The following is a 16,860-nucleotide window of genomic DNA, read 5'->3' as shown; positions in this document are numbered from 1 at the left end:
TAAAAAGAGGCTTTTATCTTAAGTAACTTCCTGGAAAAACACAGGTTAAAGGTTAAAGGTTAAATAAATAAAGCCGGGTCAGGTGAGAGGGCACAGGGCCGGTAAGGGGCTCAGGGTGAGAGAGTGGGGAGCTGGGAAACGGGGACACCACCACAGAAGAAGAACGCAGGGAGTCAGGAGGGAACAAGGGCGAACGGAGAGGGTACCCCACCGAGCCGGAGTTTGGGGGTGACCCCGAGACGATACGCAGCCGAGCCAGAGCGCTGTCTGTGACAGAACCGCTCTTCCGTTCCCCAAATAAAGGCGACTCAGCTCGGCGCACAGAGCGGGTGACTCCTCAGCCTCTCAGCTCGACACACAGAGCGGGTGACTCCTCAGCCTCTCAGCTCGGCACACAGAGCGGGTGACTCCTCAGCCTCTCAGCTCGACACACAGAGCGGGTGACTCCTCAGCCTCTCAGCTCGACACACAGAGCGGGTGACTCCTCAGCCTCTCAGCTCGGCACACAGAGCGGGTGACTCCTCAGCCTCTCAGCTCGGCACACAGAGCGGGTGACTCCTCAGCCTCTCAGCTCGACACACAGAGCGGGTGACTCCTCAGCCTCTCAGCTCGGCACACAGAGCGGGTGACTCCTCAGCCTCTCAGCTCGGCACACAGAGCGGGTGACTCCTCAGCCTCTCAGCTCGGCACACAGAGCGGGTGACTCCTCAGTCTCTCCGCTCTGAAGCCAGGCCAGTCAGACGGCCCCGGAGGACCGCGTCAGGATCCGCTTTTGCAGACGTTGTGAAAAACACGCGCACTTTCTCTCCCCCCCCCCCCCCGCTATTTTTGGCCCACGTTCCCCTTTCTACCGCACAGCCAGACAGTGGGGCGGGGGGGGGGCACTCACAGCGCCAAAGTGGCGGTTTCATTTACTCTCTCTTGTTCGGGGTGTGCCTCATTGCTGCGACCTCCTGACCCCGGGTCAGGAATAGCGCCGCGCGGACGCTCCAGGACCGCGGGGCCCTGATGTGACGGAACCGCGGCGGGATTCGCGGCGGGACGCGTAACGTTCCACCGGCCCGTGAGTCACGCCCCATTGTCCCCGCGGCCCCCGCTTCCGTCTGAGCGCTCGTCCGGTTCGGGGGGGGGCCCCCTGGGGGGAGACCACAAAGGACCGGCAGCCTGACTCACAGGAGGAAAAAAGGCAGAGTAACCCCCCCCCCCTCCCCCACACTCCCCCCACCGCCACCCTGCCAGCTCCACTCTTACGAGCAGAGCAGAGGAAACCGGGGTTACCTCAAAGAACAGAGAGAGTGAGAATGTGTGCCCACGTGTGTTTGTGTGTATGTGTGTGCGCACGAGCGTGTGTGCACGCATGTGTTTGTGTGTGCGTATGTGTGTGCCCACATGTGTTTGTGTGTGCGTATGTGTGTGCCCACATGTGTTTGTGTGTGCGTATGTGTGCACACGTGTTTGTGTGTGTGTGTGCGCATGCGTGTGCACACGTATTTGTGTGTGAGTTTCACTGCCTGCATAGATCACTCAGACACATAACGGGCCTAAGCCCCAACCCACAAACAGGTTATACACCACACCCTGCGTTCCACACAGAGAAAGAGAAAGAGAGAAAGAGAGAAACAGAAAGAGAGAGATAATGCGAAGGAGATACTGATGTTGTTTTTCATCTTGGCAGGTTCGTTATGTCACACGGGACTGTCATAGTTACTGGTGGTATGTGTTTTCTACGCTATGGGAACGGTGAGAGAGAGAGATTATAGATCATAGGGGGGGGGGGGGGGGACAGATTACAGTTGGTTGGCTGTAGATGTGTGAAACAGGCATGAAGGGATGTTACTAATCACATGACTAATAAACTGTCCAGTAGCCTCAAAGTGTTTTCCAAAAAGACAGCAGGCAAAAATTCAAAGGGAGTGCAAATGAAGAGGAAGATGGAAAACAGAGGCCTGTGATCCAAACACAACCTGGACCCGAATCGTGAGAAGACGGTCAGCGCTCACCAATCTGCAGCGAGCTGGACGTGGAAACAGGGCCAAGCTGAAATAACAGGTGGGTGAGCTGCAGTTCACAGGGAGAGAGAGGGAGGGAGGGAGGGAGAAAGAGAGAGAGAGGGAGGGAGAGATAGCAGGTCAGTATTCGGACCTGGGATGAGACTCCCTTGGTTCTGCACCCTGAGGGAGGGGCCGGGTGTCCATGATCTCATCTCTCTCCCGAAATCCCCCTAAATTTCTTCAGCTAAATTGTCCAGCATTCCTGAGCTCAGAGCAGGTCTGGCCTATTGTTCTGCTCACACAGGGGGGCGTGGGGGGCGCGGGGAGGGTGTGGGACAGGGAGAGAAAGAGGGACAGCCTGACAGAAAAAAAGAGGATGAGAGAGAAAGAGAGAGAGAAAGAGGGAGGGAGAGCAATAACGTCAGGGACATTAATGACCACCCAGCTTGCCCCCCCCTCCTTTGGGTAGAAAAGGCCAGAGAGAGAAAGAGAGCAAAGGTTGACAGCATTCCTGCAGGGACAGACCCCCCCTGCCCCCCCACCCCCACACACACTGCTAATGTCAGGCTGCCACTCAGCAGGAAGTGGTAAGAGAAAGGCAACTTAGGTCAACTAAGGAAACTAACTTCCCTGAGGGGTGGACCGTCCTGACAGGAGTCAAAAATGACCACTGCATCTGAGGCAATTAAGAGGTGTGAACACACACACACACACTCCCAAACACACACATACAAACACACACACACACTCACTCTCTCTCTATCACCTGACCAGCAGACCACTGCTGTCCTGAATCTGAGACAGTTAAGAGGAGGTGTGAACACACGCACACACACACACAGACAGGCTGCCCTGTTGGCGCTGCCAGAATGAAAATAATCTGGATTTCTCCCCAGATTGTGCGGACAGCAGACCAGGCTCCTCCTAGCGTGGGCGCCCGGCAGCGCTCTCACAGCTTCTGAGGACAGACTCCTGGAATTTGTGATGCGGAAATCGGCAAGGAGGCAAATAAAGCTCTCATAGTTCCACTCCCTCATACACACGTGCACGTGACAACTCCTATGCCTGCACACACACGTGCACACATCCACACGCACGCACGCACGCATACACACGCACGCACACATGCACACACACACACCCACACGCCGAGCACCATTACACCACATTACACACTGAGCACCATTACACCGCATTACACACCGAGCACCATTACACCGCATTACACACCGAGCACCATTACACCACATTACACACCGAGCACCATTACACCACATTACACACTGAGCACCATTACACCACAGTACACACTGAGCACCATTACACCACAGTACACACTGAGCACCATAACACCGCATTACACACCGAGCACCATTACACCGCATTACACACCGAGCACCATTACACCACATTACACACCGAGCACCATTACACCACATTACACACCTAACACCATTACACCACATTACACACTGAGCACCATTACACCACATTACACACTGAGCACCATTACACCGCATTACACACCGAGCACCATTACACCGCATTACACACCGAGCACCATTACACCACATTACACACCTAACGCCTTACACTACATTACACACGAGCACCATTACACCACATTACACACCTAACACCATTACACACCTAACACCATTGCACTGCATTACACACCGAGCACCATTACACCACATTACACACTGAGCACCATTGCACTGCATTACACACCGAGCACCATTGCACCGCATTACACACTGAGCACCATTACACCACATTACACACTGAGCACCATTACACCACATTACACATTGAACAGCTATGAAGGCAGAGGTGGAGGCATTCCAAACCATGAGGTAAAAAAGACAGCGATGAGTCAAGTGCAAGTCACCGGATCTCCTAAGTCCAGCACTGCAGCCTGATACCCACAGGCTCAACACCACTGCTCGCTGGGACTGGTGTGCAGGAAACTCAGTCACGTGGAGAAACTCAGAGTGTGTGTGTGTTTGTGTGTGTAAGTGTCCGTGAGTGTGTGTGCAGGTGTGTTAGTGTGTCTGTATGGAAGGTTATTAGTGAGTGTGTGTGCAGGTGTGTATGTGTGTGCGTGTGGGAGAGCGTGTGCAGGTGCATGTGTGCGTGTGTGTGTTTAGTAGAGCTGCATAGCTCTGCTGCCCCCCCCATCCCCCCCATCCCCAGGTCTAAATAGACAGCAGTGTGAATTTAACAGTATGATCAGGATACATAACAAGTGTCTGTCGGGCAGAATGAGATCACTGCAGGGGAATCTGCTGGCAGTGCCCAGCTCAACAGTGGGGGGGGGGTGGGGGGTGGGGGGGGGGCTGTGTGTGAGTGTTACAGCTATTTATTCTCCTGTAGTGGCATCCAGCCGTCAGGACCCCCCTCGCATGCACACACACACCCTCTCACACACACACACACACACACACACACACACAGACACACACAGACATGCATGCACACACACACCCTCTCACACACACACACACACACACACCCACCCTCTCACACCCCCCCCCCCCCCCCCAAACCCGAGCACGCGCTGTGCCCACCCGCAGACCCACAGACAAACACAGGCGGGCCGCTTTCTAAACCCCCCGAGCTCACATTCTCGTCCACCCCTCTTTTATTTATGCAGATGCCGCTCATGACCATGTAAGGCCGTGTGTCACCACGGCAACCCCGCCCAGCGGCTGAGCGTGTACCAGTTTCGTAAAAGCTTGTAAAAGCTTGTTTCACGCCAGCATGCGCTGGGAACTCTACTGTCATGCATGCTCATTCGGGGAAAACTTTCCCAGGAGCTTTATCCCACAGGGAGATCCACAGAATGGCTCTCTGCTATATATGAGACACAGCAGAGTCTGGCGTGTGCAGAAAAGAGGACGGTCTCATCTCAGTGCATCTTCACTCAAAGCTCGGCTGGAAAAGACTGGATGTTTGAATGCATCAGTCCAGAGGTGTCCAGAGTTATCCACGCCACCTGATTCTACTAATTGACTTGGCTTATCACCTTGATAAGTCGAATCAGGTGTTGTAGCGCTGGGCTAAAACCAAAAACCTGCACCCACACCGGCCCTTTTCGGATCAGATCGGACACCCCCTGCAATGGCCGTTTCTGGTAAAACATATCCCATAAAAGCATAAAGCAGGGGTGGAATACTACAGCTCTACTGTGTTCGCACATCACCGGGTACAAGAGAGGGGCGGCTAATTAGCCAGAAAGCTGAGTCTCACTCTTCTCTAGAAAATTCAAAGGAAAGTGCTAAGGTAGCGAAATACTGTATATTGAATGTGTCAAGACTCTTTTTTTTCCCCCCAAGACCAGGCTTGATAAGACGTCAGATACTATCTAGTCTGCAGGTAATCAGAGTACTTCCTGCTGCTTGCTTCCGTTTCTGTTGTGTGCAGTCAGACTGGATGAAGTCTCCAGCTGTGCGGAGTTATGCACTTCCAGGGCTCTGTGTGGAGAAGCCCTATTGTTCCCCTGATCAGAGGAGAAAAAGACGGAAGCAGGAAACTCCATCTGCAGCCGGTCAGCCAGGAGGGCCGCTTCAGGCACTTCAGCAGAGCTGGCAGGCTGCTTTTGGTGTTAATGTAAAAGGGGGGGGGGTGTCTGCTTGTCGTGTTCAGACCAGGCCATCACCCAATCTTTCCGCACAACAAGATACGCAATTACCCCACTAAGCCAAAGACCAAGGTCCACAAAGCAGGGGGAGCCCCAATTGCACTCTGATTGCTTCCCATTGGGGTGATGTCACATCCTGTCTCTGAGCCGTGCTACGCTAAAGCCTTCCCCCAGTGGAACTCCGAAAAGGAACTCTCTTCACATGGAGAGAGAGAGAGAGAGATCCTGAGAAACTGACTGGAGGGGTCGCTGGGTGGCTCATTCGGTTAAGGCACCATGTTGTGCTGCAGGGATGAGCTCCGCAGTCTCAGACCGAATCCGGACCGTACCAGTGCCGACTGCCGCCCGGTAGCTACATAGGGCAACGCACAGTCGGCGATTGCATCACCATGAGAGGGTATGGGAGGGTTCAGTCGGTTAGGGGGTCGGCGTTTCATCTCTCTAGGGACCCCTGCGGGTCAATCGGTCAGCCGAGGACCACAAGTTAACGCTGCATGCGAAAGGTCTTCCTCCGACTCCACCCTGCGCAAGCGTAGCTGCAGCCTGCGACTGACGACACGGGAAAGCGAACGGCAGCAGAACCGCGGATGTCGACACGCTCAGCAGAGCGGGGGTTCGTGGGCGAACAAGGTTGCAGTTGCGGATGACTGGAAATTCCAAATTAAGACAACCCCCCCGCCCCTCAGCCCCCCAGCCCCCCCCCCCCTCCCCCGCTCCAACCTTTAATGTAACCGAGTAACAAAATGTCAGAAATGTGCTGTGCTCGGAGAAAAGATCGCCGTGGTTTCGCCGTTTGCGACTGTTGCTGTTTCGGCCAGGTCCCTCCCGTTCCCGGTACACTCATAACCCCGGCTGCTGCAAACCCAGCCTCCTTTTCTGAATTAATACCGCTGACTACTGCAGCGCATTCTTCGTGCCGGACGTGACCTTGCTCATCCAACCACACGCAGAAATGCAAAGCCTCCGCGTGACAGGTTTGGGCAAATACCCTGCAGCCCAGTCACACCAGATCAACAGCACAGGCTCTGGAGGGCCCATTTGTTTCAGATAAGGACAACCATTTCAGAACTGAGCCCTGATTCGCTGTCACCATCCACCAATCACCCGACAGACTGATCGTCAAAGTAAAACTTAAATGTCAACAGACACATGCTCTAATAGGTATTTGCAGTATAAGATTAGTCACAAGAGAACTCACCATTTTTTCTTCATCATCTCCTTTTAACTCCAAAATTACGTACTTCCTGCCAGTACATTTAGTGCCATTAACCAAAGACACAATAGTCACAATAGTCTTTGGACTGCAGCTATCAATTTTGTCCTCATTGCTTATGCTACACTTTTCTCCCCAGAAAAATCTATCTTTTGCTTAAAAAAAAAAAAACATAGAAGAATTTATTGACACAATGAAGGATCTCAACAATATTCTGACCACCAGTGCAATCTCACATGCAGCATCTTAGCCTGGCCTAATTGGAATATATGGGGGAGAAAGAATGTGCAACTGTGCAAGTCGTTCTGGATAAGATCAACTCCTAGCTAAAAATGCTGAAGGTAAACATAGTGATTAATAACCATGCCAAAATTCTAACAGATTATTGTTCATTTTTAACTACTGGTAATTGATTAGCGTGTTCAGTTGTTGCAGCCCAATAGCGGGCACACTTACGGATAAAGATTCCCCCTGGGGTTTGGCTGTCCCGGTCTGTGGACCCTGGAATAGCAGCCGTGTGATTGACGGTCCCACTCTATTTCAGAGGCCAGATGACATCGGGAGGATCAGTTTATATGCGGCTCTCTCGTGCACATGCAGGACGTCTCGGCCGCACGTTCCCATAAAGAAGACAAGTTCCACGTTCAAAGTGCGAGACCGTTACCTAGAACATAAACACTCTTTTTAGTCGCCTTTCGAACTTTGCTTGTTCGTGCACCGACAATAAAACGGTAAACAATCATCTGTATGTTTGCTTGCACCATTACATTCTCTCTTGACTGATTTCCCTGTGTCCTGTGCAGCATTTGCACAATTGCTCGCGTGACCATGGTTTTAGTCGAGTTATCTGTAGGTCTACTTCAGCCCCAGAAGACCGGTCTTACTCGGGTAACTTTATGATGCGATGCCGAGTGGGAAATTATAGACCGAGCATAAAACCTTTGATTTCCTTCCTGACTCGTGTAACTGCTTGTGACGTAACGGCACTCACATCCTTCCGACGCCCTCGTACACGCGCGTGGTGATTTCCGCCGTTGGTCAGATTGGCGTGTTTCTTCTTCACGCGGCTTAAAGCGGCTCGATCCGTTGGCCCGCCAGCTCGACCTTCTGTTGCGTGTCAATCATCTTAGCGTGCAGCGCCGCAGAGGCCTGCGAATTTAAACCAACACACATCTTCGTGCGTGTGGTGGTGATATACAGCATTAGGAAGTGCTCTAGCAGTGCGGAATAGTAACGAAGCTTAGATGGTCTGTCGTTAAAACTCAGGGCTGGAAAATAAATGTACTGCCATGCGTTTCTTCCATCCCTGAACTGCGCCAGCTGGTTTCACTAATTAGTTCAACCTGCTGGTTGAAAAAGTGTGCTAATGAGCCAATGCAGGTGGTGGGAACAAAATACGGTGGAGGACTTCTACTTTCTGAACCCGGATTTTTCCTCTCTGGTTACTGGCTGGACCAAAATCCCGTATGCAGATCGGGCCTCCAGGACCAGTGTTGCCCACCCCTGGTCAAAGGAAAGGTGTTGCAGCTTTGCTATGTTTTAATTCAGCACAAACTAAGCAATACAGAACATAGGCTACTAACTAGCACAATAACTACTCCTTTGCAAAGTAGCTAGCCAGCTACAGCTAGCGGCATTACTGAAATAGCGAGTTAGTTCGAGTTAACATGGGATAAACACGAGCTGAACATTAGCGAACTACCAGTAGTCACTCAAAATAACAAGTTAATTAGCTAGAGAGGTCCCTGTTATCACTGCTAGAGCAACTGCATGAATGCAATCTTCTCAGCAGTCAAGAGCCTTCACTGATAAAATGTATGACCATCGTTATTCCTGTGGTTAAGCATAGGCCTACTGCTGGTCACACCGTGTAAGCCTACCCGGAAAATAAATGTCCTCGTGATTTACGTTTTAAAAACGAATACACGACGTTTGTTTTACCTTCTCTAAAGCTTTTAGTCTATGCGGGTTGCCATGTTTTAAGATGATACACCACGCGCACACTCCAACGGGGTGTCAAATGCTACTGTCAGCTTCTGAGTTTCGAGTGCGTTACGGTATTTTGAGCCATTGCATAAACAATGAGAAGAATGTGAAACATCTGCGTGTAAACTAGCCCTAGCCTTAATCACTGTTCATATTTTTGAGGACCACTTGCAGAGCGCACACATCACCGATTCGCCTGGTCGATTTCCTACAGTTCTTAATTCAATTCGGCTCCAGGTGGAATCGTTGGCGCGGGGCTTTAAGTCATCTAATGTTTAACGGCTTCTTAAGGCTTATTAAGTAGTCGGCACCAATATGGCCGCTGCACCTGTGTTTTTGGTAAACACAGGTGGACTTCTGTATAAGGGGGCGCATTTTGTGTGTCGTTCCTTATGTTTCTAATTCACAGAACGCTTTCCTTCCTCACCTCCCGGAATCTCCCAGGGTAACAAAACAAACAGGGAGCGACAAACCACATCAGAGTGAAGTTCACTGCTACTGGACTCCTTGGTCTTTCATCAGACAATTACAGTAGGTGACATCATTGCATTCCACGCTGATGAGTAAGTGTTGCAATCCATTCCAAGGACCAGGATCCACTGACAGTTAGCTTGGCTAAATCCCCTTAGTGGAAAGAGAGAGAGAGTGTGTGCATGTCACTGAAGACTGGCTGGTGTTTCATGTTCCACATTCACGTGAAGTTTTGACCAGGTGAGCACGACAGAGATGGAAGAAGTCTCTGCGTTACAACCACACATTCACTGAGGTTTCGAACCCCCGACCAAGAAGACACAGGTGCTGCTGCACTTATAAATACTTCAATAACTGTTGAACAGTGAAGTGGGGGAGAAACCAGGACTGTATTTTCCAAGCAAGTCAGATGAAAATACTTCTGAAGTGTTGTGCAAGATAGGAAAACAAATCTCTGAAGCCCTTTCAATACTTCCCTTAGTTACGCTTTGGCCAGCATGGTCTGGTTGATTCTGTCTTTGTGCTAACTTTAACCATGTACGCAAGTGTTTGTGTTTTGTCAGCTGGTGAAAAGGCCGGTTCAACACAGGATATAACTCTGTAATTTTATTATGTGTTTATTATTCCAAGTTGTTTTGTTTCACAACGTCAGGCACCAAAGGCAGGAAGTGTTTTCTGGAGAACTTCCTGTCCAGTGTGGTCAGTTCATGCTGTAACCAAACTAGCCTTTGGTGAAGAATGAAGTTATAAAGCCAGAACAGTGTTTTCTTAAAAAATATTTCTCGAACTTGTTTATTTTATTGTTTATTTATCTTGACACAAATTTACACAAAAAGGTTTCCAGTTTTTAAAAATGTATTATATTTTCACAAGGATTTGTTTTGAAAAAGTTGGACAGCTTCACATTCACATTTTATAAGTTAAACAGCTGAGTTAACATTGACCTAAGAGTTCTGAATTGAAAACTCTTATAGTGGTAAAACAAATCTTGTTTTAATCTGAATCTGAATCTCTTCATCTTAAATAACACATCATCGCCTAAAATGAAAGCCAAGAACCTTCACAGCTAATGTTCAGTGGAAAATTAACTCCGAAACGGTACTTTAGACTAATTAAGTACACATGGCCTGGTCTCTACTGGACTAAAAAATAAAAAATAAACTTCTGTTAGAGCGGATAAAACACTGAGAAGTTAGCTATATTGGTATACTGTAATTAAGCAACAGTAGCTAAGGAAGACCACACCCAATACAATCCCAACCACGTGGCCCACAACATTCCTAGTTACATTAATGCCACAGACCACTTAAAGGTCCAGCAGCTAGAGTATGAACCCTGCACTGTTTACAAGGCTAGGATCTCCCAATCAGCTGATCAGGATCCCCGAATCAGCTGGTCAGGATCTCCCAATCAGCTGATCAGGATCCCGAATCAGCTGAGTGAACAGAAGACAGCACTCAAAACAAAAAAAAATTGTCTGAACAAATCCTTCAATCCACTGGGCAGCTAAATTTAGCCAATACAATTTTAATTAAATAAATACCCATTAGATTTATTATAAAAATACAACAAAATGAGGACAACAAACAAACAAAATCTAAATCGGGCAGTGCATTTTGAATGGAACTAGTAAAAATTAGAATAAATATACATAAATAAATAAATTAAAAGACTGACGGTATAAAAAAATACAGTACACTGGACAACAATGAGAACACTGCAGAAACCAAAAAATAAGTTACTCAAGTATTTTAGTCTTATATTCAGATATTTTGCCAAATGAGACAAAAATATTGCCAATGAGGTGAGACATTTTTACTCATTTCAGGATTTGCCAATGGGATAAGAAAATTTTGCTTTTCAAGCAGTAACTTAAAACAAGCGAATACCTTCTACTTAAGAGAGGAAAATAAGTCTTAATCAATTAAGTCTTATTGCAAGACTAAAATACTTGTTAAGCAGTTTTTTTTTTTTACATTGCATGTAAAAAATGAAACCGCTGACACATAAGGACACGTCAGCGTAAGGAGACGGCACAACGTTCCGCAGCAAAAGAGCCTTCTTCCTGGAAGAGAAGCAGTCCTGGTGTGTCTCAGAGGTGGTACAGAATGTGGCAGGGAAATGCTGCCAAAAATTCATTCTTTAACTTCTCTCCTCTCCTCTCCAGCCCCGCCTGCTTCCAGAGAGTCTTCCCTCTTCTTTTTGGGACGTCGGTCGATGCGCCCCGTGCAGTCTGTGCTCCAGGTTGCGGGGGCCTGTCCAAGCCGAACTGGGCGAAGAAGACCCCGTTAAGCCCCCGAAGTCCCACTTTGTGGTGTCAGTCCGTCCGTCCATCTGTCCGTCCGTCCATGGGGAAAGGCCATGCCACATTTCACTGTCCCGCAGTCCCGGTTCTTCCCAGCTTTCTCCTTCTCTTGTTTCTGAGGTAGAATTTCCTTTTCCTTGGCTAAAAATAAAGAGAGAACCACAGAAAGGCACTGAATACCCATGTCGCCGCACAGATTCAGCAAAAACTGCACTTTGTGGTGAATGGAGTCATCTTTTATTCGTCTGTGTGCTGATATTTGAATCCCACTTCTCTCCCCCTCCCCACTTTCTACATTATACTTTTCCACCCTCTGGGGACAGTGAGTAAAGGATGAAAAAAGGTTGATGACCCTGGTCCCATCTCCTCTGACTGAGCAAATGCTTACCATTCTCTTCCAGCTGCTTAGTGCTGAGGCACTGACCCCAATTTGACCTTTTCCTCGTTCTCCACATCGTACGCCCCTCGCTTGTGATACCTGAAACAAAAAAACAAAAAAAAACGAGTTCAGTTTCTTACCCTCCATCTCCGAGCAGCACGCTTCACATCTTAAAGTTCCAGTTCCACACACACACACACACACACACACACACACCCACGCCCACACACACACACACTGACACAGTCCTTACAAACAAACATGGCTTTCGGGTCAATTCCATTTGCAATCTCGTTTCGGTCACTTTTGGCAGTGACCGAAATCAATTAGAGGAAATGATTTAAGTGGTATCCTGAGTCTGACTGACCTGATCGCCAGCAGAATGGCGATGACCGTGAGGCAGAGAGAGGAGAGGACGACCGCCACCACCGCCAGCGCGGTCGTGCGGCTGTAGCTGTCCTCGTTCCTCGACGTCGGAAGGCTGAACAGGTGGCATCGCTCGCCCGAATAATCCGGCTGGCATCTGCACAGACAGAGGGAGAGAGAGAGAGTCTGACATTAGTGCAAAGATAAAACCCGTATACAGCAGACACACTCAGACCAGTCTGGCACCCAGATTTATGTGGGAAAGAGTTGCACGTGTTTACCTTCCAAATGACGGCAGCATTACACAGAAACGTAACTTGGGCTAGTAAAGCAGTTTTGGCTTGGCGTGAACTGACAGGAGAGGGGGGAAATAGGGAATGGGGGTGGAGAGATACAGAGAAAGAGAAAGGGAAGAACAGATGGTGGGGGAGAGAGAGAGAGAATGGAGGTAAACTCACATGCAGGAGGGCATGCGGATGTCTCTCAGGTACTGGCAGGTGCCGTGGATGCAGAAGTCCTTGTACTTCCTCAGACACGGATTCCTCTTCTTCCCTTTCCCCTTCCCCTTCCCCCTTTTCCTTCCTTTCCCCCTCCTCTCCGTTCCCTCGCTCGGCTCCGGGCCCTGCACGGCAGACGGGTCCCTGGGTTTGCTGGAGAACGCCACTGTGGAAAGGGAGAGAGAACAGAGCGCCGCGTTCAGTGGCCGAGCTCGCCGTCGCAGTCACATGTCAGCCGAACCGTCCAATCGTAAAGCCCACGCTCGGAAACAGAGCGCTCGCTGACACAGACGCAGTCAGTCGGGTAGAGCTGAAGAGCACTCGTCACTCTTCTCACTGGTCTCTACCTCTTTCCGCTCTCTAATACTATCATCGCATCATTCATCACACGCGTCCTGTTCCACACCGACCCGATCTTTATCAGGATAGAAATACTCTGTGCGTGACTTCCGTGACTCACCGCCCAGAAAAGACACCAGATTGTAACGCGTGAGGTGAGAAGAAGCGGACTGCTTCTGCCACGGCTGTGACTGAAAGCTACGAAGGGGCTTCTCAATGGGACAGGCTCCATTTGCTGTTGTGCTGACCACGGTGCCAACAGCTGTAAACTGTGAGTGGCAAACCTCAGGGTCTCAGTGATACTACACTAAAGACACAACTAAATGCGCGTGCGATCCGTTCCAGTGGCTTAGCCAGCAGAGGCCCCGGTGAAAGAGCACGCCAGAATCCTCACAGGATCTTAATTAACTGCACTTTCTGCACACGCGATACATGCTGTGCAAAGAATTAGGAAAATGGGCTCTTGTTAATTTTTTAATAGTTTTCTAAATCACTGGAATAGATTTTTAAAAGTCATGGCATTAAGGAATGCCATGCCTCAATTGCACAAGCCAGGTCTGCCTCAGGTTAAAAATGAGGGTTAATTTTGCTAATCTTTATTCAAAGCAAGTGGGTAAATAAAGCTACTTTCATAATCGCTGATTAGTTCAAGCATGCCCATTTCGTCCCGTGTCTGGTGGAGAGGAAATCTAACGCTTTTTCATCACCGGGAAACATTTTTATTTCAAAAAACCAACACTAGCCGGGTTTTCTATATATACATCCAACAGGAACCAGGTTTACTCAGAGTTAAAAGTGGGCTACCCTAGCAGAGGTTGTCTTTAGCCTGAAGGTTTAGCTCTGCACCCTTAAAATGAAACTGACCAAATTTGCCACCACCAAGGCCTACTCTGAAAGAGTCAATAATGACTTCAAGTGGTTAGGCTGCAATCCCGATCCACACAGCATTAATCAGTGTGGGGAACCACAGCCGGCATCATGTTCTTGTGAATATGTACAGGCACTTTGTACCAGAAATATGGAACATATTATCAGCTTTAACAATTCACTCCAGTGTTGGTTCCCAGAATCTGCTCTGAGCTGTTGTGGCAGTACAGCATAATTATTAGGGACATGGGTTCATAACTCAACAGCTAGGTTCAATTCCCAGCCAGGGCACTGCTGTTATACACAAGTGCAACGTACTTACCCGTTGCTTAATGTAAATATCCAGCTGTATAAACGGATGGAATGTAAAATAGTCTGAGCTGTTTAAGTGGTTGTTTAGAAGACATTGTAATTGGCTAGTACCTCTCGGCTGTTCGATTCCGTAGTCCCCGGAGAGGGAAACTTCATCCTCCTCATCGTCGTAGTAATATTCGTCGACGCCGCCGTCCTGCACCTCCCCAGTGTCCCCCGCGACCGTGCTTTCATCCAGGGGCGCGAACAGGTTCACCACCGCCGTGTGCGCAGGTTTCTCGCTCTCGTGCCTGTCAATTGAGGCGCCACTGACCAACCTGGACGCCGCTGGAGAGACGGAAAGAACCGCAAAGTTATGATGCAATTCCACCGCGACTAATCCACCCAATTCAAACGAGAATGAAAATGTAAACTCGTCAGAACTCAATAAACACATTCACGCCAGAACGATGGCGTGCGCGCGCTGGACGGGTTAAGACAGGTTATGGCAGTAAAACGCGCTGCAAAACAAGCACTCCTCCCCTACTGCTTTAAAAACATGCTCCGGGTCGAGCTGGCTCAAAATCTGACTTCTGAAATTTGAGTAGGTAGACAGCATGCTACTGCTGCCCTGTGTCTACGACAACTTGACATTCTGATAATATGCAAACTATAAAACTATTCACTTGAACTGTTTTGCATTATTTTATGGATGGCATCGCTTCTCACGGAAAGCCTATTTTCGACCTGAACACATGAACAGCAGCGTACACTTCAAGAAAGTGATGTCAAAGTAGCATGTCGGGATAGCAGCTGTTTAACCAAATACGCATATTGAGTTTCCGAAGTTTTTCATCCTTTAGACGCTCGAATGATGTAACAACGTGAAAGCAACCGAGCAAATAGTGTCCTTCTGCCACTTACCTAAGGCATGGATGAGTAGAACCAGCACTCCGAAAATTTTCATATTGCCCGTCTTCGAATAAACGAGAAAAGGTAGAATTGTATTTCCAAATATCAGACGATGACGGAGTTTCAGTTTTTCTCGTCGATTCTATTACAGCACTCTCGCCGAACCAGCTTTATATACTCCTGATTAAAACTTCGCTTAGGCGAGTCTGCTTGTTTTGCTCGGGTAGCCTGCTAGATCTCAGTACCCACGCACTACGCTCTCACACACTCGATAGACAACCTCGTAGCGGTCACCCCGTTTATATATCTAGCGCTTACCCAATCACGTCACGCCTACGCTGAATAACTTTCTTCTTAAAACGCCAATTGCAGCGTACTTTACACACCAGAGCTAAGGCACTAATATACGCTATTTCAGAACATGGGTGTGCATACTCCATCATCTAAGCATATCACAACTATGGTTCAAACATTATTTTTTTATACTGTAGGCTAATATTGAGTAGCCTAAAAAGGAAATCTCCTGTTGTGAAATTAATATTTCCAGTAGGTATGTCTGTAGGGGAATTATATTTAGATAGAAGGGCAATTCACACACCACACCAGCTTCGTCTTTGAGCTGAATTTTAGCAACAAGACGTAAATACAGCCACACTCTTCCTTTTTTTTTTTTTAGAGTTTATGGCTCGAGACAGCCTACAAAAATGCAATTCAAACAGAAGCAAGAAAACAGTGTTCGTTCATAAATAAATAAATAAATAAATAAATAAATAAATAAAATGCCCCTTCTACAAATTTCTCCCAAGCTAACCAAAATTACAGTAGCATATTAACGACTCTCACTCAACATCAAGCATTTGGCGGCATCTACTGGGTAAGTTTAGAAATGACAAGCAAGTAAGTCTCAGCAATATTCAACGAGTGTTGCAATGAATGAACGTAGTGAACAGAGGAAAACCCGTTTTCTGCCTACATAAATTTTACTTTACCTGGATTACTTATTAATGTACCACGGTACACAAGCCGTACGTTAACATTAATAAAGGTGTGGGAATGCCCCTGCAATTAAGCTACGTGTAGGGGTCCGCAAAAATTAGAAAAGCATAAAAAAATCTGTTATATTAAATTGCAATATTATGATTAAAATGGAAATTAACTGGGTCACCGACTCTTCATCGACTGTAATGGAATATAAATTAGCAAAAGCTTCTATTTAATAATTTTTTAAATAGACATTGCCTATTATTTTATCGGTGCTTTACATCTTCAAAAAAATCTTTCAAAAATCGCAAAATTAAAAATTTACAAAATTCACTTAAGAAGTAAATGAGAACATGAAAAGTAAACGCAAAATAAATAGGAAATGTACGTATTTTATTTTCTTTTTCGTTTTCTTTTTCAATTTCAATTTCAATTTCCTTTTTCAATTTCGTTTCCTGTCATGATGGCGCTTCACACAGATACGAGGTTATTATGTTATGATTGAAGAAAAAAAAAAAAACTCGGACACAATCCCTCCAGGCGCATATCCGATGATCGCGTTTGTGTCGGTTCATTTGCAGACCATTTTCACTGTACACGCCACAAAGGTGACAAGGCT

General features: G+C 47.9%; 1 protein-coding gene across 1 annotated transcript; it reads right to left on the bottom strand.

The window, feature by feature from the left end:
- Positions 1–10,095: 10,095 nt before the first annotated feature.
- Positions 10,096–15,547, bottom strand: LOC118222282 (proheparin-binding EGF-like growth factor). The gene is made up of 6 exons (XM_035407730.1): positions 15,273–15,547; positions 14,481–14,696; positions 12,813–13,017; positions 12,356–12,511; positions 11,998–12,087; positions 10,096–11,750 (listed from the first exon to the last, which is right to left on the bottom strand). The coding sequence occupies exons 1-5, from the start codon at positions 15,313–15,315 to the stop codon at positions 12,015–12,017; spliced, it is 693 nt and encodes a 230-aa protein (XP_035263621.1). The 5' UTR covers positions 15,316–15,547; the 3' UTR covers positions 10,096–11,750; positions 11,998–12,014.
- Between the last annotated feature and the right edge of the window lie 1,313 nt (positions 15,548–16,860).

The sequence above is a fragment of the Anguilla anguilla genome, chromosome 3 (genome assembly GCF_013347855.1).
Source record: "Anguilla anguilla isolate fAngAng1 chromosome 3, fAngAng1.pri, whole genome shotgun sequence".
In the NCBI taxonomy this organism is placed as follows: Eukaryota; Metazoa; Chordata; class Actinopteri; order Anguilliformes; family Anguillidae; genus Anguilla; species Anguilla anguilla.
Note: the sequence above shows the minus strand (reverse complement) of the source record. Positions and strands in the feature narration are given on the sequence as shown.

Excerpts from the sequence above, each read along its gene's own strand:
- LOC118222282 (XM_035407730.1), bottom strand. The coding sequence starts at position 15,315 with ATGAAAATTTTCGGAGTGCTGGTTCTACTCATCCATGCCTTAG. Across the intron at positions 14,697-15,272 it reads TCTACTCATCCATGCCTTAG|CGGCGTCCAGGTTGGTCAGT; the intron begins GTAAGTGGCAGA and ends CCGTCTCTCCAG. Across the intron at positions 12,512-12,812 it reads ATCCGCATGCCCTCCTGCAT|ATGCCAGCCGGATTATTCGG; the intron begins GTGAGTTTACCT and ends CTGTCTGTGCAG.